Source organism: Oenanthe melanoleuca, chromosome 5 (assembly GCF_029582105.1).
Source record: "Oenanthe melanoleuca isolate GR-GAL-2019-014 chromosome 5, OMel1.0, whole genome shotgun sequence".
Taxonomy (NCBI): domain Eukaryota; kingdom Metazoa; phylum Chordata; class Aves; order Passeriformes; family Muscicapidae; genus Oenanthe; species Oenanthe melanoleuca.
The window spans coordinates 9351460-9371620 of NC_079339.1; the positions used below are offsets into that span (position 1 = coordinate 9351460).

General features: G+C 58.0%; 3 protein-coding genes across 5 annotated transcripts; 2 read left to right on the forward strand and 1 right to left on the reverse strand.

Annotated features, from left to right (window-relative positions):
• Window positions 1–161: 161 nt before the first annotated feature.
• RIC8A (RIC8 guanine nucleotide exchange factor A) lies at window positions 162–11740 on the reverse strand. 2 transcript variants are annotated; one of them, XM_056493020.1, is made up of 12 exons: window positions 11652–11740; window positions 10828–10940; window positions 10219–10380; window positions 7939–7986; window positions 5308–5922; window positions 4909–5003; window positions 3981–4131; window positions 3346–3441; window positions 3069–3213; window positions 2658–2802; window positions 1899–2018; window positions 162–1148 (listed from the first exon to the last, which is right to left on the reverse strand). In XM_056493020.1, the coding sequence occupies exons 3-12, from the start codon at window positions 10300–10302 to the stop codon at window positions 1028–1030; spliced, it is 1620 nt and encodes a 539-aa protein (XP_056348995.1). In that variant the 5' UTR covers window positions 10303–10380; window positions 10828–10940; window positions 11652–11740; the 3' UTR covers window positions 162–1027. The 2 variants fall into 2 exon arrangements, with proteins under 2 accessions (XP_056348995.1, XP_056348996.1); XM_056493021.1 differs by lacking the exon at window positions 10828–10940.
• On the forward strand, window positions 11725–15060 carry BET1L (Bet1 golgi vesicular membrane trafficking protein like). Of its 2 annotated transcripts, none has more exons than XM_056493026.1 (4): window positions 11725–11843; window positions 12430–12521; window positions 13215–13271; window positions 13492–15060. In XM_056493026.1, the coding sequence occupies exons 1-4, from the start codon at window positions 11825–11827 to the stop codon at window positions 13657–13659; spliced, it is 336 nt and encodes a 111-aa protein (XP_056349001.1). In that variant the 5' UTR covers window positions 11725–11824; the 3' UTR covers window positions 13660–15060. The 2 variants fall into 2 exon arrangements, with proteins under 2 accessions (XP_056349001.1, XP_056349002.1); XM_056493027.1 differs by lacking the exon at window positions 11725–11843 and adding an exon at window positions 12088–12273.
• Window positions 15061–15372: 312 nt separating this feature from the next.
• VPS51 (VPS51 subunit of GARP complex) lies at window positions 15373–20030 on the forward strand. The gene is made up of 10 exons (XM_056493031.1): window positions 15373–15602; window positions 15760–15889; window positions 16261–16407; window positions 16551–16767; window positions 16908–17637; window positions 17793–18011; window positions 18277–18498; window positions 18652–18773; window positions 19219–19306; window positions 19534–20030. Exons 1-10 carry the CDS (start codon window positions 15390–15392, stop codon window positions 19792–19794), a joined length of 2349 nt encoding a protein of 782 aa, XP_056349006.1. The 5' UTR covers window positions 15373–15389; the 3' UTR covers window positions 19795–20030.
• The last annotated feature ends 131 nt before the right edge of the window (window positions 20031–20161 follow it).

The following is a 20161-nucleotide window of genomic DNA, read 5'->3' on the forward strand; positions in this document are numbered from 1 at the left end:
GGAAAACCAAGCAAAGCACCCCTCCAGCTCTTCACCTCCTAGACCATGTTCAGGAACACCCCCAGCTCCTAAGGACACATGGGCAGGAACACTTGGAATCCTCTGCCACAGGAAGAGCCAAAGGGATTTCCTTGCTCAGAGGAATCACAGCCACACTCCCATGTGTCAGGTTGGCTTTATTCTAGCGTCACTTGTGCATTCCTACTCATGACAGGAGGTTTGGGAACTCGGATACATGAGACAAATGGGAAGATTTTCTTTCCAAAGGAAACAGGAATAAAAATAAAAACAAATCTACACCAGGCCCGACACCAGCCCCTGGGGGGACACAGCCACCTGGGGACAGCAAGGAGGAGCCAAGGACAGAGCACAGGCCTTTTGTCTGGAAAGTTGGGAGAGGCAAACGCCCAAACCCAGCTGGGTGGCGACAGGACAGTGCCCAGTGCCAGGGAAGGGACACTGCCCGCACGCTCTCTCCGGCAGCCAGTGGAATGCTGGAAGCTTCCAAGGCCTCACCAGCTCTGCTCTGCTCACCCACACATTCTGGGTGTGCACAGACATGGATACAGCCACCTGCACCATGCCCCACTCCCACTGCAGGCCCACACCCCTCTGTGGCAGCCCCTCTTCCCACGGCATTCCTGGGGAGCAGCCCCACGCACACAGGAGGCTCCATGGATCCCTGAACCCTGATGAAGCGGCAGGAAGAGCCTCCTCCTGACCCTTCTTCCCAAACAGCATGTATTTAAAAACCAAAAATCCTACTGGAGAGTCCTGGAAACAATTTGGAGTGTGAAATCCTCAAGGCTGCTGACAGGAGAGACCGAGGTGGAGCCAGGTGACCTCTGGCAGGAGAGGTGGCTATGGAGCTGGGAAGGAGGCAGGTGTTCCATGTGAGGCTTTGAGGGCTCCAGGCTGGATCCAGATCCCAGGGGGAGTCCTGGGGCAGTGCCAGCTCCTGGGTGCAGCACCAGTTCCGAGGGAGAGCGGCTGGAGCCCAGCTCTCCGAGGCTGGGGCGGGAGCGGCTCAGTCCAGCCCCAGGTCCGAGTCGGAGGACGAGCGCTCGTCGGCGATGTTGCGGATGGCGTTCTCCATGGGCGCCAGGTTGCCGCTGGGAGTGATGCCCATGGGCTGGATCACCTTCTCCCTGCAGCCAGGAGGAGGGGGAAGGTAAGACAGAGCTGCAGCAGAGCGTGGGAACAGACCAGGAATACAGCAGGAATGTGGGGCTTGTAGAAATGGCCTGGAACACCCCCAGCACCCACTAAGGAACCCTTCTGAGAAGTGGGGACAGTCCCAGCCCTAAAACTTCCAGCATGGCAAAGCAATGGCCTGGAAGCACAACCCTATTCCCTGGGATAAGTTCCTTTCTAAAGTCCTGTCCTATGTGGTTCAGGATTCCCAGAAGAAAACTAGCACTGGTGTCCACGTTCCTCTCCCTTCAACACACAGTTACTGCCCTCCTGCTCTTGAAAGCCTGAACTCAGCTGGGCTCCTCTGGATCAGAGATAACTGGAGAAAGCACTCCAACAGGGAAAGTGGCTGGTGGCACTGGCTGCCATCTGTCCCCTCCGTCTGTCCCCAAAATGCTGCTTCCCCCTGAGCAGCATTGCCAGGACAGAGGCTGCTGTCCTTCCCAAGCACCTGGACAGACCTGGCGAGCAGCAGGTGCTTGGGAACAGCTCAGGCACAGCAAGGAATTCCAGAGTGTCCCATCAGGCCAAGCTAGAGGAGCTGGCAGCACTTCCCTTGCATGTCATGGGGCAATGCTGAGGGAAGAGTTTCCCCACATATCCCCTGCCGCTCCTGCTCCTAGATCCCTTCAGGCCTTGGGAACACAGCCAAAGGAAGGCTTGTGACAGATGTACCCCCTCACAGCCACACCATGTCCCAGTACCTGGACAACTTGTCAAACATGTTGACCAATTTCATGGCTTCGTGCTCCTTCTGCTCCTCTGTCATCCCTTCCATCGGGTTGGGCAGCTTCTCCTCCACACGTCCCGTCACAGGGTTGATGCTGCACAGAGAGCAGTGAGGCCAGGGCTCAGGAGGGGGACAGCAGGTGACAAAAAGGGCTGCTTGCAAACCTTCTGAGCCTCATGGAGCAGACGAATGGCATAGCAGGACTGGCTGCTCGTGCCCTCAGCTCCAAGTGCCATCACAGTGCTACAAGGGCTTCTGACCTACATCCTTTCAAACACCTCCTTTTTCTCTAACATCCCATCCTGCCTATGCCATAGTGCCACTGGAAACGAGGTACATGAGGGCAGGTGACATTTCCTCCCTCTCCTCAAGGCAGGAGACAAAAGCTGATGGAGAAAATCCCAACAACCTGCAGGGACATTGAACAAGTGTGCGGGGGACGCATGGGTGGGCACAGGCCTGGACCCCCCAGCCTCAAGATACCACCCACTGCAGAGGAGAGGAGAGAGAAAGGGAAAAAAAAAGAGAAGAAAGGGAAAAAGAGGAACCAAAACCAAACAACACTAAGCTCTGGAAAGGGATAGGAAAAATGGGCACTTCCACCCCTGCTGCACGTGGAAGAGCAGAAGGGCGATGGCAGGAGGTGCATGAAGAGAGATGAAGATGGATAAAGCAGGAGTGAGAGGAAGGTGTGGGAGAAGGGGAGCTCTAGAGGGGGAGCAGATCTCTTTACTTGGGCTTTGCCTCTTTGTACTCCTCCGTGTCCGTGTCTTCATCCTCCGAGTACTCCCCCTCTTCGCGGCCACCGGCCATGAGGCCCCGTGCCGCCAGCAGCCCCGCGGCGTTCCCGTAGCCTGTGTACTTCACAAACCGGGACACTGCCAGGAAAAGGGACAGAGACCACCCTGTGCTCCCCTCCTGCCTCCAGCAGCCTGGTTGTGCCACGTCTCCAGGCCATGGAGACACAGAGATGCTGACAGGGAGCAAGGCCCACGCGTGGGAGCTGAACGTGGGCCAGGCTGTGTGCAGGGTGCTGGGGTGTCCTGGCCTGAGAGGCACCCCTCCTTCCCTCCTGGAGCTCTCCCCTTTCCCCACTCAGAGTGTCCCAGTGCCAGGGTGTCCCTGTGGAAGCCCCCAGACTCACCACTCTCCTTGCAGAGCACGAAGAGGAACTCGGCGGCGCAGTGCTTGACGTCGGTGTCGATGTGAGTCATGAGCCTCACCAGCTTGTTCCGCAGGGCATTCCCCACCTCCGGCCGGTTCCGCACATCCCGCAGCGGCGGCAGCACCTGCAGGGCCGCAGCGAGGGTGACAGGTCACTGTGGCTGCCAAAGGCCTGAGCCACCCCCGGCAGGGCTGTCTGGAGGGTGGCACAAGCAGGGCTTGGCTGCCTCCCCTCCCCTCGGGGCAGCACAGCATACCCGGGCCTTCAGGAACTTCCTGGTCTGCCGGTGGACTCGGGCACTCTCCGTCAGCAGGTTCAGCACAGGGGTCAAGCTCTCCTTCAGCTTGTGGCCCTGCAGAAACATCCCCAGAGGGAGCAGCATGTCAGTCATGCTGAGCTCAGCATGTCTGGCTCGTGCTGGAGAACACGAGCACAGACCATCAGGGAGATGGATGGACACACAGGCAGTGGCAGAAATATTTGGGCAGGGCATCCAGTGCAGAGAAGTGCAGTGGTAAAATCTGGAGGCCCTATGGAACAACTCCAGAGGCTGAAAACTGTAGTCAGGTTGAAAATAACATGAACTCAGGTTTCCAGAACTGCCCACTGGATCACTGCTGAGTGAAACAGAGCAGATTTGTCAATCACCCAGTTAATTACCAGCTAATCATCCACTGTTCCACTGATCTTACTGCCTGCAGCCCTCAAAGCAATGGCAGTCACCTTCCCAGTTCAGGGATGTTGGTTTAGTCCCACCAACCACAGCTCTGCCAAACGCTGTCCCTCCTACAAAGAGCTAACTTCAAACCAAGCGTGCTGCTCCCACCAGGCTCTTCCAGGCTGAGGGAAAGGTGCCCTGGACCTGTGGGAAGCAGCAGCCCCAGCACTCACCCTGTCCAGGCGCCGCTCCAGGAAGTCCAGCAGGATGCTGACCGCATCCATGTTGACGCCCATGTACTCCAGCGAGCCTGGCCGCACCTTGGGAGTCAGGAGCACATCCAGACACTTCAGGGGCAGGTTGCCCAGCAGGTTGACTGTGTGGCTGCACATGTGAAAGAGAAGGGAAGTGAACACACAGTGATGGAGCTTTGCTCACAAAAGTTCTTTAGCTCTTCAAAAATGAAGGCCTGTCATTAACTTGCAGGAGTGTTAGGACCCTGCGATCCAAGTTTTCCTGAAGCATCTCAAGCTCCTCACACCACTGAAAAGGGTTAACTTAAGATGCTTTTTGGGCAGCTAACTACATGCTGAGAGTCCAAAGATACTTTAGTGGCATCTGAGATCCCACAGATCTTGACAAGAGTCAAGCAGGACCAATCTGGGTGGTCCAGGGTCTGTCTCTGGAGCCTCCTGTGTCACTCCTAATCCTGATGTTCCACGCCAGCACTGCTTGGGATCTCCCCAGCTATGTATTCTTGGGGACAGAGTGGTGTCACCTCCTCCAAGCTGAAACCCCTGCACTGGTAATGCTTGGCAACATGACACAGCCAATTTCTCAGCATGGCTTAAGATTAATTAGGGTCACCTCACGGATGTTTTAAAGCAGCACGCTTCTTCTCTGGCCACTTGCCCACTGACGTGGATGTGACCGTTGGGACATCATGACACAGTACATGGAACAAGATCTCAGGGGCCAGGAGGTCATGGCATTCCCACATTGCATTCCCAGGGCAGGAAAGGCTGTTTCTGAGTTCCAGCAGCACAAGGGATCCCCAGGCTAAACCTAAGAGCTGCTGGCCAGCAGGGTCCCCCCCAGTCGCCCAAGGACAGGCAGGAAGTGCCTGGGGGAGCTGCAGGTGAAGCTCTTCCCACCACAGACCTGTGGAACTCCTCGGTGCGGTCCTCGCCGTCAGCAGAGATCATGAGGCAGTGGCGCAGGAGGGCACCCAAGTGCCTGTACAAAGCAGCATCTTCCTGGCCCCAACACGGAGAAAGGAACACCTCGATCAGCAAAGGGCATCCCACACGTCCCAGAGCCTGCAGCCTACTCCCCCCCTTCCTGATCACGGACTACAGGGTGCTCCAGGGAAAGCAGACTCAATTCTCCATTTGGGAATGCTCTAAAAGCACGGGCAAAGTAAGGGACAGAGGCACCTGAGTACCTCAGCACCCTGAGGGTGCACGGGACCAGTGTGGGACACAAGGAAATGCAAGGGAGGAGAAAACCTGCAAAGCCAGAGCCCGGAGACACACGAATGCCACGGGCCCAGGAGCTCACCTCATCCACCTCCCTCTTGCTGGAATCAAAGGTGATGTTGAAGAGCACTTTGAGGATCTCCATGGCTCGCTCCGTCTCCTGCCGAGGCAAAGGCGGGAGAAGCCCCTCCTCGGAGGCAACTTCGTAGGGGTCCAGCCACTTGACGCCGAGGGTCAGCTCCAGGGTGTCCGTCATGAGGCTGATTCCCCGGAGCTCCTGGGCCAGCTGCTGCCGGATGTCCACCCTGAGGGCCGTCAGCAGGAACAGCAGGCGCAGGTCGAAGAACTTGACGTCGTGGGGAAGGCTGCGCTCGTTGTAGAGCTTGATGCGCCGCGCCAGCCCCACCACCAGCCGCCCCTCCGCCGTCAGCTCCTGCGCCATGGCGCTGCTGAACACGATGTTGCACAGGCATTTCAGGGACTCCAGGATGACATCCAGGTCTGGCACCTCCCGGATGAGCTCCTCCGAGTAGTCGATGCCGGCGTGCCTGGAGAGGGTCTTCAGGCCTTCCTTGGTGGTGAAGGGGTCGAGGCAGTGCTTGTCCCGGGACAGGATGCGGATGCTCTCCAGGCAGGTGACCTGGCAGGATGGCTGCAGCTCCCTCTCCAGGAACTTGATCAGCAGCTGGGCCATTTTCTGTGTGGTTGGAAACAAGCAATGCCTTGGATACTGACAGTTCCCGGTGCTCCCCATGGCCCTGGCATGCTCTGCTCTGGACAACAGCAGTGTCACTCGGCAGTGCTCAGAAAATCCCCGGTTCTGGCATTGATCCAGTTTGGGCAAGAACAACCAGGAAAAAATGTCTTTGCAGAGGGTATTGGGTGCAAAGGGAGAGCACAAACAGGACACTGTTGTAGCTCTGCCCTGGTGAGGATGGTTCAGGCTGACAGGGCTGACCTGCCCACTGCACAAGGGAGGGACACAGGACCCAAGGGAGGTGAGGAGAGCACCTGATGCTTTGGGAAAAGAGGTGAAGAGACCTCAGGAGATTCAAATAAACAGCATATCCTTAATTTCAGCACTGTCTGGAGACCTACTGGCCCAGATCTTCCATGGGTACAGACTGGCAGAGCCCCACTAACACAATTCACGGGAGCTGCAAAGCTCATGGGGAACAGTGAGTCACAGAGCAGCTCAGGTAAGGCCTCACAGACACGGGCAGCTCAGGCTGAACCACGTGTGGCAAAGCTTCAAGTCACACCAGTAACCCACACACACCGCCAGCCCACCAGACCTCAAACACAGCTCAGAGCACGGGTCTTTCTGTGAGGTTACAATTGTGAAAGAACCAAAAAAAATGAGGTTTGTAACTGGCTTAACAGCCCCATTGGTTACACTTTGAAATAATCAGAGAATCAGTAAGGTTGGAATCATTAAATCATAATCATTAGTCATTAATCAGAATCATCCAGGTTGGAAAAGACCTCCAAGACCATCAAGTCCAACCTGTGACCAATCAGCACCTTCACAACCAGACCAGAGCATGGAATGTCATGTTCAGTCGTTCCTTGAATAACTCCAGAGATGGATGATGACTACACCACCTCCCTGGGTAGCCCCTTTCCAATGCCTGACCACCCTTTCCATGAAGAAATTCCTCCTGATATCCAAACCGACTCTCCCCTGGTGAAATGAAACTACTGAGGGAAGGAATGAAGAAAAACTGAACTTCAGTCCTTAACGTGAGGCTCATGGTGTGCCCCACACTCACATCCTGGGGAAATGTTCCTCTTCTCCTTCCTCACAAGGAGACAGAGTTCCAGATCCAGTCCCAGAAACCAAAGCCTCAGGCTGGCTCAGGGGAGAGAGGTCTTGGGGTGTGTACTTGAAGCTGAACCATCTGAACACCCAAGCACCAGGAACTAGTGGTGATGTTTATCTCATATTTCATTACATACACCCCAAAAGTGGGGCACTGTGCCTGAAGCCACATCCTGTGTGACTGTCCCAGCTCAAGCAGCAGGTCAGTGCAAGGAAAAGAGCTCAGATCTCATCAGACCCAGTCCCACATTTCAGGCTGTGCCTGGAACGCTCCATGTGGCAGCAGCTGGCCCTGGCACAGCCAAGAGGTCCCACCCTCCACCCAGGTCACCTGGCATGTACTCGCTGTGCTAACACAGGCATTGGCACCATCCGCCAGTGAACTGACCACAGGACTGAGCCAGCTGGAAAACAGTGCAGGGAAAACAGTCATTCTTGTGGCAGAACAGCCAGGCTGAGGCCTGCCCTGCCATGAAGAGCTGCAGGAGCAGGAATGAGCAGGCAGAATGTTCCTTCCCCCCAAGTGCCAGATTACACCAGCTCAAAGGATTTGCTGATACACAGCTCCTGGCAAATCCTGCTGCTGGCTCCCAATGTAGCCCCTCACCCTTCTCTGGAGCCAGCACTGCTGTGATCCCTGTCCAGAGGCACCAGAGATTACATCCATGGCTGGGACTATATGGATCATGGAACCAGTGTCAGATGGATGCAGACCTTCATCCAAAACCACCAACTACTCATGGCAAAAACGGAGCCAGACACTCCAAGCACACCATTCCCCAACCACGTTAATGGAAAACTCTCCAGTGGGAGCTGCTGGCCAAGCCCAGCTGGACATGAGTACAGATTTACACACTGACCAGAGGGGGAAAGCAAGCAGAGTGTGCCTACCTTCCTCTCTTCCCGCTCCTCATCCTCAAAGATGAAGCACTGAGATTTCTGTGGGAAAAACAAAATCAGCCAGAAAGAGGAACAGGTTAAAACTCCACGGGACCAGGGCAGAGCCATTCAGCTGGAAAGCAGCAGGTGCAAAACATGCTGCAACAGCAAGCACACCATCTCCTGACAGGCCCCCCCCCACATTACAGGCATCACCCCTGGATCCACAGCACCAGTGGAATGCCACAGGCCAGCTGACAGATGGATTTAGTTTAAATACTGCAGCAGCACAGTGAGTATTCATCCCAATCCCAATATCCCATCAGAGCCGGTAATTCCCCTGCTCAGCGATACCACTGAACCTACACGTCTCCCCTTGCTATTTATTATTCCTTTTCCTGACCAAAAGAAGTCCTGTCTCCTTGGTATATGGGAATGGATTCTTGTGGTTATCCACGTCATTCTTTAAACACGAGGGACTTGATCTCCACACTCCATCCTGCCCCCATGCTACCAAACACTCCTGATCTCCATCCATTGTGTTTCTCTGGCTATTGTGTTTGTTCTTCACTGACAGCCTCCTTCCTGACCAAACCTGCTCCCATGGACCTGGAGAGAACGAAGACCACAGCTGCCTGAGGAGAAGCAGCACTTCCCAGTGACTGAGACAATCCTTGTTCATACCAAGAGAGCATTTGATCCCAGCTTGGAGAATGAAAAGTTTGAAATCCGTAAAACACTGATTATGTGTGTGCAGTCACCGAGATCCCAGGGATGGAACTGGTTCTGTCCAGCCTTGAAGCAGTGATGGACACAGTGCCTGGAGCAGCCCCAGGTGTGGAGGCAGGACAGGTGTACTCCAGCCAGGCTGTGTGTGAGCTCCATGAGCTAATCCATCCACATTACCAGGAACTGATGGCTCAGCCCTGGCACTGCTGTGTTCCACAAGCAGGATGCTTGTTCTTCCCTCAGTACATCCTCTCCTCAGGCTGTAATCCCATTTGGGGATATTTTGGCCACACCTGAGGCTTTGCTTTAGCTGTAGTTTATTCCCAGCAAGCAAAAACTGTGTGCACAACAGTGAATTAAAACAAATCCACAGGAAAAGGATAGAGAACCATCAGCCCTGCAGCAGAAGCAGTGCCAGGCCGTGCCAGGTTTATCTGCAGTTTCATAATCCTCTTTGACTGCTCCATTTCCTCCAGACGGGTCAGCAAACCCTGTGGTTCCAGTTCCCTAGGCTTGATACCCCAGCAAGGGCCCAGCTGGGGCAATCCAACAGGAAATATTGTGGTTTGGGGGCACACAGACACTGCTTGCACCCCGAGGATGCCAGCGCTGCACCTGCTGCTGGTGCTGTTAATCCTCAGTGCTGTCCTTAACAGACACCTGCTCCTTCTTGGCCAGTATCTCCCCATTCCAAATCCAACTGTTAGGAATAGTTCCACACACTCTCTCTCACACACACTCTTGAAAAATATTCCTCAGGTTTTCCCTGCTGGCTTCCACCTACTCCAGCCTGGTGCAGAGTGAGTCAGAGTGATCCACAGGGCCAGCCCCTCCCAGGGGAAACCTCTGAAGGAAATTTCCCTGACAACCAGAGTCAGTTTCAAACAGGATTTCACAGAATAGAATATCCTCAGCTGGAAGGAACGCACAGGATCCATTCAGTCCAGCTCCTGGCCCTGCACAACAATCCCACCCTGTGCCTGAGGGTGTTGTCCAAATGCTCCTGGAGCTCCGGCAGCCTTGGGGCTGTGCCCACTCCCTGGGGAGCCTGTTCAGTGCCCAACTATCCTCTGGGGGAAGAACCTTTTCCTAATATCCAACCTAAACCTCTCCAGCTGTTCCCTTGGGTCACTGGTCACAGAGAGCAGAGGCTGGAGCTGCCCCTCTGCTGCTCCTCAGATCTCCCCTCTCCCCTCCAGTCTCCTTTTTCCGAGCAGAAATTTACCACCATGGATAATCCTTTCCTACTCTAAGGCTAAAAATGCAGCCATCTCTGCTTCCAGATCATTGGGGTTTGATATTCTATATTCATTATTTACTGCTTTCAGAGCTGTGCCCATAGGAGATCGCAGCAGTCACCTCTAATCATCTTTGACTTGCAAATCCCAACATCGTTTCACCTGCAGCTCCTCCCTGGACTCTCTCAGCACCTCCAAAACTGCCTCAACATAAAAGCTCCTCCTACTCAGTACTCTTTTATTTCCTGGCCAGGTTTCACTTGGGATCTGGGTAATAATTTCTTTAGGAGTCCCTGAGCTGAGGGAGGGGTTGATGCTCACTCACCTCTTGGTTGTAGACCTGGAGCACCTTGAGAACGGTGTCCTGCTCCCCGCTTTCCAGCGTGGATACCACAGCCTGGAGCTCCATTATCTCAACAGCTCAGCTACAGGAAGGGGAGTGAGCGGATTTCCAGGGTGATGGAAAAGCACCTCGGCACACAGATCTCTGAGAGGGAAGAGAGAAAGGGGTGGAGAGAGCAAGGAGGGAATAAAAGCAACACAAAAAAATCCCGAGTGATATTGCTTGCACTGCTGAATCCATAAAAGTGGAGCAGATGGATAACCCGAGCAAAGCCAGCAGCCAGTTTCCTCTCTCTCTCCTGCTAATCCTCTTCTTCCTCGCTTTGCTTTTCAATGTTTAATATATGCCCTCCCAAGAAAGCACTCAGGGAAAACCTTCCCCCCACCAGCTGGGGATTAACGTGGAGCAGATAACAGCAGCTCCCTGAAATAGCTCCCTACCTCCTCCTCCTCCCCGCCTGCCCTGATTTCTGCTGCCGCACAGGGGGGGAAAAATAACAAATAAAGCCAAAAACATTCCCGCGGAGTGACAAGGGCTGGAGCGGCGAGGCAGCCAGGCGGGAGAGCATCCTCCGGCTGCAGGCGGAGCTACCTTGGCAGGCGGTGGGAAGCGGAGCAGGAGGGCTTGGCGGCGGGCTGGATGATGGCCGATCCCTGCGGGCACAGCTCAAAGCCTCGTCCGGAGCCCCCCGGGAGAGGATGTCCCTGCCGACACCGCGGGATTATTTTGGACACGGCGCCGGTTTAGCGGCTCGCGGAGCCACGCCAGCCCACGGTGCGGGGACGTGACTCCCAGCGCCGGGAAATCCAGCAGATTCGGGCTCGGACACCGTGTTCCCATGAGGATGCGGCTGAGCTGGGCACACCAACCCCAGCAAAGGGGTTTGGGGATCACACGGGTTGTCCCCTCCTGCCCACGCTGCCCCAGAGGGGCTTTTTGAGGGGACCGAAAGAGGCAGATCCTGAATTTTGGAGGCTGGGCTGGCCTGGGGCAGGGACACAGCATCCCCACGCGCAGGGGATGGGATGGAGAGGATCCACCTCTGCTTTTGGGGGGATGGCATGAATGACAATGGATCATCGGGCAGATCCCCCTTTTCCGTACTCCTACCGGCTCCTCACACTGCACCTCCTTCCTCCACCACTGGGGTAAATTCCAAATCCCCTTTTTTGTCCCCAAAGCCCTATTTATATCCCTAAACCCCTACTTCCCCCCCCAACCCTCTATTCTTGTCCCAAGCCCCTATTTTTATCCCAAAACCTCTACTTTTCCCTCCCAAACCCCTAATTATTCCCCCAAAACTTCTTTTTGTCCCCAGACCCCTACCCAAAGCCCCGTACCTGTCCCCAATCGCCACCCCTTTTTTGTCCCCAAGCCCCCGCTCTCTCCCGCAGCCCTGTGCCCTGTGGCCGTACCTGCGGCCCGGGATCCCCGGGATCGGGGGGCAGCTCCAGCCCTTCCTCCCCGGCCCGGGCGAGCGGCCCGAGGGTCCCGGCGCCGGGGGGAAGGAGGAGGAGGAGGAGGAGGAAGAGCGGGCGGACATGTCGTGGCGGCTCCGCCCGGCGGGGCGGGCCGGGCCGGGGCGGCCATGGCGGAGCGGGGCCGAGGTGAGGGGACAAGGGACAGCCACAGGGGCGGGTTTGGGGGGCTGGGGGGGCTCCCGATCCCACTGAAGCCCGCGGGGGCGCTTTCGGTGCCCCGGTTTCTCTGCCCTCTAGCCCCGGAACTGCCCCCCCCCATAAGCCCTAATTGCCCACCTGCGCCCCTTTTGGGATCCTCGGCACCCCTCCCCGAACCCCTAATTGCCCTCCCAACCCTTAATTGTCCCCTTGTACCCCTAAGTGACCCCCATAAACCCTAAGTACCCCTTTGAGCCCCCCATAGCGCCTAATTTCCCCCCAGACCCCCAGCTGCCCCACAATGGGGGGCAGTGCCGAGAGACCCCAACAGAGCCAGGGGGCAAAGGGTCCCGGATTTGTCAGATTTCAGCCAAATCCCATCCCTGGGTGTCGCTGGGCCGTGGTGGCAATTCAGGATGCAAGTCTGGCTTCTTGTTTGGGGGAAGCCTGGGGTGTTTTGGTCCCATTTTGGGAAGGTTCCACGGCACAAACCATGCGAGAAGGGGCTGTGATGGGAACAGAGCTGTGCTGTGGCACGGCAGGGACGATGTGAGCTCCTCGTTCTTCTCCCCAGGACAGAGTCCCAGCACCATGGAGGACCTGCTGGATGTGGAGAACAAGCGGATGGCCGACAGCCTGGCCAGCAAGGTTACCAGGCTGAAGTCGGTGAGTGCCCCAGGTCACATCAGGTGTTGAGATAAAGGACAGACTCTGATCGTCTGTGATCTTGCAAGGAATCACAGAACCATGGAAAAGTTTGGGTTGGAAAGGACTTTAAGGCTCATGCAGTCCCACCCCTTCCCTTGGGCAGAGACACCTTCCACTAGACCAGGTTGCTCCAAGCCCTGTCTGACCTGGCTTTGAACACAGGTGTGTTGCTAAGCTCAGCTCCTTGGGGAAAAAAAATAATGAGAAGAAGGCAGATAGATTAATTTTGGAAAATACCTGTGTCTCTGTGTAACTGTTCTTAAAGCTGGTTTGCTCCTATTAACATCAGATGCTTTTATTTACAGCTTTAAGCTCTAGATTATTATTAAAAATTTAGTACAAGCCATGAAAGAAGCTAATGAGTCACTGTGCAAAAGAGCAGACTGAATTCTTGCCATTGTGTCCCAGAGTTTAAAACTCCCCTCTCTACCTGGCAGGTTTAAACAGTCAGGCTTTATTTTCAGAGCTGGAAAAGTTCACCTGCCCAACAGGGAAATCAGAATAATTTTCCTTGTTCCGGCACCAGACAAGCCTGTGTGTCTCTTGGAGCTGGGAAAGCAGCAGCTTGTTTTAATAATTTGCATTTCAGATTTTAGAGGTTCTCTGGACATTAAAAGCTCATTAATGCACATTTCCTGCCTTGCCCTGCAGCTGGCTCTGGATATTGACAAGGATGCTGAGGAACAGAACCGCTACCTGGATGGCATGGTAAGGAGCTGGGAAATGGGACATGGGGAAAACCAGGGAATTGGGATGGGAGATGGGGTGGCAAAAGCCCTTAAGGGAGAAGCCCTAAATCAGCACCGGGATTGTTGGGGTGTCCTGTACAGGGCCTGGAGTTGGACTGGCTCATCCTTGTGGGTCCCTCCTTGTGAGTTCAAGATATTCCATGATTGTGCAAGGCCTCCAAGGTGTCTTTTCCTGCCAGGACTCGGATTTCCTGAGCGTGACGGGGCTGCTGACGGGCAGCGTGAAGCGCTTCTCCGGCATGGCGCGCTCCGGCCGGGACAACCGCCGGCTGCTCCTCGCCGTGTCCGCGGCTCTCATCCTCATCTTCTTCATCCTCTACTACCTGGTGTCCCGGGCAGGGACCTGAGCCCAGCCTGGGAGGTGTCACAGGGCCCCGGGGCACAGGCCAGACCCCTCCATCCACAGACCTGTCCACACGTTTTCCAGAGGAGCCTCCGGCCACAGCTCCGCCTTCCCAGTGACTTCTCCTCCTTCCAGCTCCTCGTTGTTGCTGGGCCCAGACAGCTCTTCCAAAGCATGTTTGGCTCCAAAGGGATCTTCATGTGGAACGTGATTCTGGGGTCATGGCTCAGGCTGTGACCTCCTGCCTTGTCCACATCCCGTGGGCTGTTTCTAAGGGCCACTTCCACATCACCTCCCTCTCTGAAAACCAGGAACTAACAAATCCAGGGACTTGTGGATACTCTGTAACCCAGCTGAGCTGTAGGATTTAGGATGCTGATTTATGGGATTTGAGAGTACCAATGTGTGACCTACATTCCACGTGGCTGCTCTCCATTACCCTGGGACTCGCAGATTGGATCCCTGGGCTGATGGAATTAGCAATGGATCTGGGCCTGGATACTCTCAGATTGTGGCAAAGAAGGGATGCAGGGGAGCAGGACTTTCATTAAACCCTGGCTTAGTTGTCTTTATCATCCTTGTGGGCAAACCAGGCTGGACCCTGTGAGAAGGGAGAGCCACAGTCCATAACCACATGGATTTCTACGTGTGTGGAATCTTCCAGAACCTTCCCACACATGTGCAAATTAAGTTACTAAATTAGGGTAAAGAAATCTGGTGGCAGAAGGTTCAGTGAATTGTGATTACTGTGGCACCCTGGTTTTAGAGCACTTTGGGGAAATGCTGTGCCAATAAAGCAGAGGTTGAGATGAGGTGGAATTCCCCCTGCAATGCTGTTGGAATGGGGGGAAATCAAGGAGGGATTTGCTGATTTATGAATCTAGAAGGTACAAAAGAATCCCCTGCCTTGCCTTGGGGGGTGTCTTTGCTTTTTTGCTTCTCTCTAACAGCCAGGGCTCAGCCATTCCTCCTCCTCTGATTCAGACTCCAGCAAACCCTCTTCGGGGATGGCTGGGTGTTCCTTGCCTTCTCCCTGTTCTCACTGGGAATTCCTTTGCTTTTGGGCTAACTCGGGTCCACAGCTATGAAGGGAATGTTGTCCCACGTACCAAACTGCTCACAAAACACACCCTGGCTGGATTAGGTGTGTTCTTTTTCACATATAGGAAAAAAAAAAATGTGCAGGGATGGCAAAGAGAAAGGAGGCAGCAGGAACTTCCTCTGGCTCTTCCTGCTTTCCTGCAACGTGGCAGCTCTGGCCTCTTTCCCTTGGGAAGAATCAATGGCCTGTGATTCTTGGGGCAGGTGACTCACGACAAAAGGCCCCTGGAGAAGCCGGGCCCTCACCCTAGCCGCGTTTATTTTGCCTTTCCTGCTGTAAATAAAGCTGATTTTAGACCTTTTAGCCTAAATGTTTATTCCCTGTGTGAGGTGCACGGTCGATTCAGGTGAGGTGCACAGCCCAAGTCCAGCGTCACCCGGAGCCGTCCCGGGGCTGGAGCGGGACCCTTGGGTGGGCTGGGGTCCCCAGGTCCCCATGTCTGCGTCCTCACGGGGGTCCTTGTCCCCGGGGCGCAGCAGGACACGGGCCGCGGCAGCTGCGTCCCCAGGCCGCGGTAACTGGGCCACGCCATGTCCGGCGCCGCTTCCCTGTCGCCGTGGCAACCGGGCGTCTCACCGGAAGTGGCGCAAAGGAGGGGCGGAAGTGACGGCTGGGGCGGAAGCGGCGCCGCGATGGCGGCGGTGACAGCGGGGAGCGGGGCCGGGAGCGGAGCCGCAGGCAGCCCCGAGGCCGCCGGCGGGAGCAGCGGGGGCGGCGGGTGGCGGCGTCCCCACGGGCCGCTCCAGCGCTACTATGGCCCGGCCACTGCCGAGGCGGCCGAGGCGGCCCCGGACCCCACCGACATCAACGGGCCCCACTTCGACCCGGAGGTGTTCATGACCAAGGTGAGCAAGGAGACCCCTCCCGCGGGCACCGCCACCTTGGCGAGGGCTCCGGGGTTCCGATGGGCCCCGGGGGGGCCGCGTCATGAGAGATCTCGGTGGGTGACCCCGATCTGGCGGGGGAGGACCCAGGGGCAGATGTGCGTCCGTTGTCCCCCAGGTGCGCAGTGAGTGCCCCCTGGGGCAGCTCCTGGCCCGGGAGGCCGCACTGGGCCGGGAGATCCGCGCCCTGGACAGCGACATGCAGACCCTGCTCTACGAGAACTACAACAAATTCATCTCTGCCACCGGTGAGCTGTTGCTTCTGGAGCCTACTGATTGCAGCAATGGGAAATGGGGATTTGGGGATGCTCACTCTGAAATCTACTGATGGTAGCAATGGGATTTGGGGATGTTCACTCCAGAACCCACTCTGGGGGAGCTCTGGGAAATGGGAGTTTGAGGGTGTTCACTCAGAAATCTGCTGATGGCAGCAATGGGAAATGGGGATTTGGGGATGCTCACTCTGGCAGACTGGGCAATCTCGTGGTTCCCTCTGGAGACCAAGGACAGCCACTCCAGTAACCAGCCTTCTCGGGGGGGTTGTGGTGTGTTAATCCTGGGCGGTCTGGGAGGGTTCCTGGGCAGATGAGGGACTTGGCACTTGACTGGTGTTCCCCAGACACCATCCGGAAGATGAAGGTGGATTTCCGGCACATGGAGGCCGAGATGGACGACCTGGCGGCCAACATGGCGGCCATCAGCGCCTCGAGCGCCCGCGTCAGCGCCGCGCTGCAGGAGCGGCACCGCCGCGGCGCCCAGCTGGCCGGTACGGAGCGGCTCCATCCCGGGACACATCCAGGGAGATTATTGGGATGGATCAATGGGGACTATCGAGGAGCGGGTGTCCCCCGTGGGGGGGCAGATCCAGCAGACGGTCCCACCCCCGCGTCTCACCGCGTGTCCCCGCAGGGGTGCAGGCGCTGCTGCGGAAGCTGCAGGCGCTGGTGGAGGTGCCGGGGCGGCTGCGGCGCTGGGCGGGCACGGAGCCGGCGCGCGCCCTACGCTGCCACGCCCGCGCCCGCGCCGTGCTGCGCCACTACCGCCACCTGCCCTCCTTCCGCGCCATCGAGGACGAGAGCCACGCCATCATGGCCGAGCTGGCCCAGCGCCTCCGCGCGCGCCTGCGGTGCGTTCACCCCGCAGCCTGCCCGTGGCAGCGCTGGGAAACGCGGCTTGGGGGTGTTCACCCCGCAGCCTGCTGATGGCTTCTGTCGCTTTTTCTCTCTTTTCTGCTGTGCCGCTGGTAATCCCGGGCCCTCCCACCAGGGAGGAGACGCTGGACCCCAAGGAGCTCACGGAGTGCGTGGAGATGCTGCTGCAGCTGGAGGAGCCGGCCGAGGAGCTGAGCGAGGAGTTCCTGAGCCAGGCGGGCGCGCGCCTCGAGGCCGAGCTGGCGGCGCTGGAGGCCGAGCTGCCCGCGGCCGACCCCTCGGGCACGGCCGCCACGCCGCCGCCGCCCGCCTCCGACATCCTGGACTTCGTGGACCGCGGCAGCTCGGCCTTCGTGGGCACGCTGTGCCAGCTGGCCGGCTCGTACCGCGCGCTGTTCGGCGAGGACGCGGGGCGCCTGGAGCCCTTCGCCGCCGCGCTGGCTGCCCGCTACTTCGCGCTGCTGGAGCGGCGGCTGGCGCTGGAGCGAGGCCTGGGCGACACCTCCCTGCTGGTGCGGGCGCTCGACCGCTTCCACCGCCGGCTGCGCGCGCTGCTGGAGCTGCTGCCCGCGGGCGCCGACGCCGCTGCCGAGCTGGTGGCCCGGGCCGCCCGGGAGCGCGTCGACCGCTACCTGCGCGCCCTGCAGACCTTCTTCCTGGGCTGCCTGGGCGACGTGCGCCAGGCGCTGGCTGCCCCTCGGCCCCCCGGCAAAGAGGGGCCCGGCCTGCCTGACCTGCTGGCCACGCTGGCCGCCTCCGTGCTGGGCCAGCTCAAGGCCGTGCTGGCGTACGTGCAGCTCTTCACCGCCAGGGACGTCGCCTTCGCCAGCCTGCCCTACTTCAAGGTGGGGCACCGCGGGGTGGGGCGCTTTGGGGGGCACTGGAGCAATCTGGGGGTGGCACAGGGCAAGGTGGGGGTCACACAGGGAGGTTTGGAGCCCGTACAGGGCAGTTTGAGGGGTTTTGGGGTGTGATACGTCCTCTCCCATTTGCGGCACAGGGGGAGTTCTGTGTGACAGCGGTGCGTGAGGGGCTGGTGGTGGCCTTTGTGCGCTGGCTGTGCCGCACCGCCCGTGGCTTCGCTGATGGCCCAGCTGAACGGGGAGCTCCTGCTGCTCCCCCAGCCCTGCTGCTGCTCCTCGCCCGTCTCTGCCTGGACTACGAGAACTCCACCATCAGCTACATTCTCACCCTCACCGATGAGCAGTTCCCGCCCCAGGTGAGCCTCAGATGTCCCCAAGGGATCTTCAGGGAGGTTCTGCATGGCCTCAAGAGCCCCTGAAGCCTAAAGGACACGTAAGAGGGGTAGTGATACTGCTTCAGGCAGTGTCCCACCTGTCCCCAATATCCCTGTAACCCAGGACATCAGATGTAGTGTCACAGGGACGGGAGGCATCTCCACGTGTCCCCATGCTCCTGGCAATCCCAGGGGAGACGGTGCTGCAGAGGAGGCGCGGGGCTGATCCCACGCGTGTGTCCCGCAGGACTCGGGGCCGGCGGTGACGCCGGGGCCGGCGCTGTGTGCGGAGGCGCGGGCGGCGGCGCAGCGGCTGCTGGACCACTACGTGCAGGTGCAGGGCGCGGCCGTGGCGCAGATGCTGCGCAAGAGCGTCGAGACGCGCGACTGGCTGGGCACCGTCGAGCCCCGCAACGTGCGCGCCGTCATGAAGCGCGTGGTGGAGGACATCACCGCCATCGACGTGCAGGTCGGGCTGGCAGCGGGGCTGAGGGCATTGCACAGCCCAGGAGGGGTCCAGGGGGTTTGCCCAAGATCCCTGTGTGGCCCTTTTGGGATCCTGCAAGGTTTGGGGGGTCCCAGGAGGGGGTTTTGGGTGCTGAGGGTGTGGTGCCACCCACAGGTGGGGCAGCTCTTCGAGGAGGGGGTGAGGCGGGCGCAGAGCAGCGATTCCAGCCGGCGCGCCTTCTCCGTCTACAGCAGCTCGCGGGCACCCGGCCGCTATGCCCCCAGCTACACCCCCAGGTCAGTCCTGCCATCTGTGGGCCACTCCTGCACCCCCGGGCTCCCTGTGTCACCACCTGGGCCACCTGGCACCCCTATCACTCCTCGAGTATCCACTGCATCTTCCCTGTCACCCTCTTCACGATCCCCAGACTGTCCCAATACCCTCCCACTATTTTGACAGCCCTTAGCTGTCCCCATATCCCCAGACTGTCCTAATGATGATCCTTGTTTGTCCCAACAATCCCTGTCCCAGAATCCCCTGGTGATCCTCATGGTCCTCATGTCCCTCAGTTGTCTCGTCCCTCTGTGTCCTGGGACCATCCTCACATTCCCCTGCTTTTCTGTCCCCAAATCATCCCTGCATCCTCTGAACCCTCTCCATGGCCCCTAATGTTCCCTGTGTCTCTGTCCCCACATCTCTGCTCTATCAAGTCCCTGACTGTCCCTGTGTTCATGTCCTCAGTGCCCCCATGGACACCCACCTGCTCAGCAACATCCAGAAGCTTTTCTCTGAGCGCATCGACATTTTCAGCCCTGTTGAGTTCAACAAGGTGAGGTCATGTCCCTAAACATCCCTAGAGGCCACAAACTGCCCACATTCCCACTGTCACGTGTCCCTGGTGTCAGGGCTTAGGGGGTCCCCGGGAGCTGATGACCAGGCCAAGGGTGTCCTTGTGCCAGATATTCCTGGGGAGTTCCTGGGGAATGGCAGGCAGGACGAGGGCCCCCACATCCCCCGTGTGTGTGCGCCATGTGTCCCCGCTGTCCCCCGGCACAGGTGTCGGTGCTGACGGGGATCATCAAGATCAGCCTGAAGACGCTGCTGGAGTGCGTGCGGCTGCGCACGCTGGGGCGCTTCGGGCTGCAGCAGGTGCAGGTGGATGGGCACTACCTGCAGCTCTACCTGTGGCGCTTCGCCTCCGACGAGCGCGTGGTGCAGGGGCTGCTGGACGAGGTGGCCGCCAGCGCCGCCCACCGCTGCCTCGACCCCGTCCCCATGGAGCACAGCGTCGTCGAGCTCATCTGCGAGCGTGGCTAGGGTGAGGGACAGGGACGTGCCACACCTGGGGCCTGAGAGTCCCCTCACATACATGAGGACGCTTTGTGTGTCCTTCCCAACCTTGTCCCTACACCGGGTTACACCAAGTTGTTCAAACTCCCCTTCCCCATTGCCTCCCCAGCCCAGTGACACAGTGTCATCCCCCACCTTGGTGACATCCCCTCATGCCTGCAGACAGCCCCTGGGTCACTAATAAATTATGTGGGAGTTGAATTGAGTGTTGTGGCCTTTTTTTTGCCTGGGGGGTGGGAGCTGATCCTGCAGCAGACTGACAGCACAGGGAAAGGGGCTGGGAATGAGCAATGTCCCCAGTGGACCCACAGCCACAAGCGCCCCAAACCTTAAA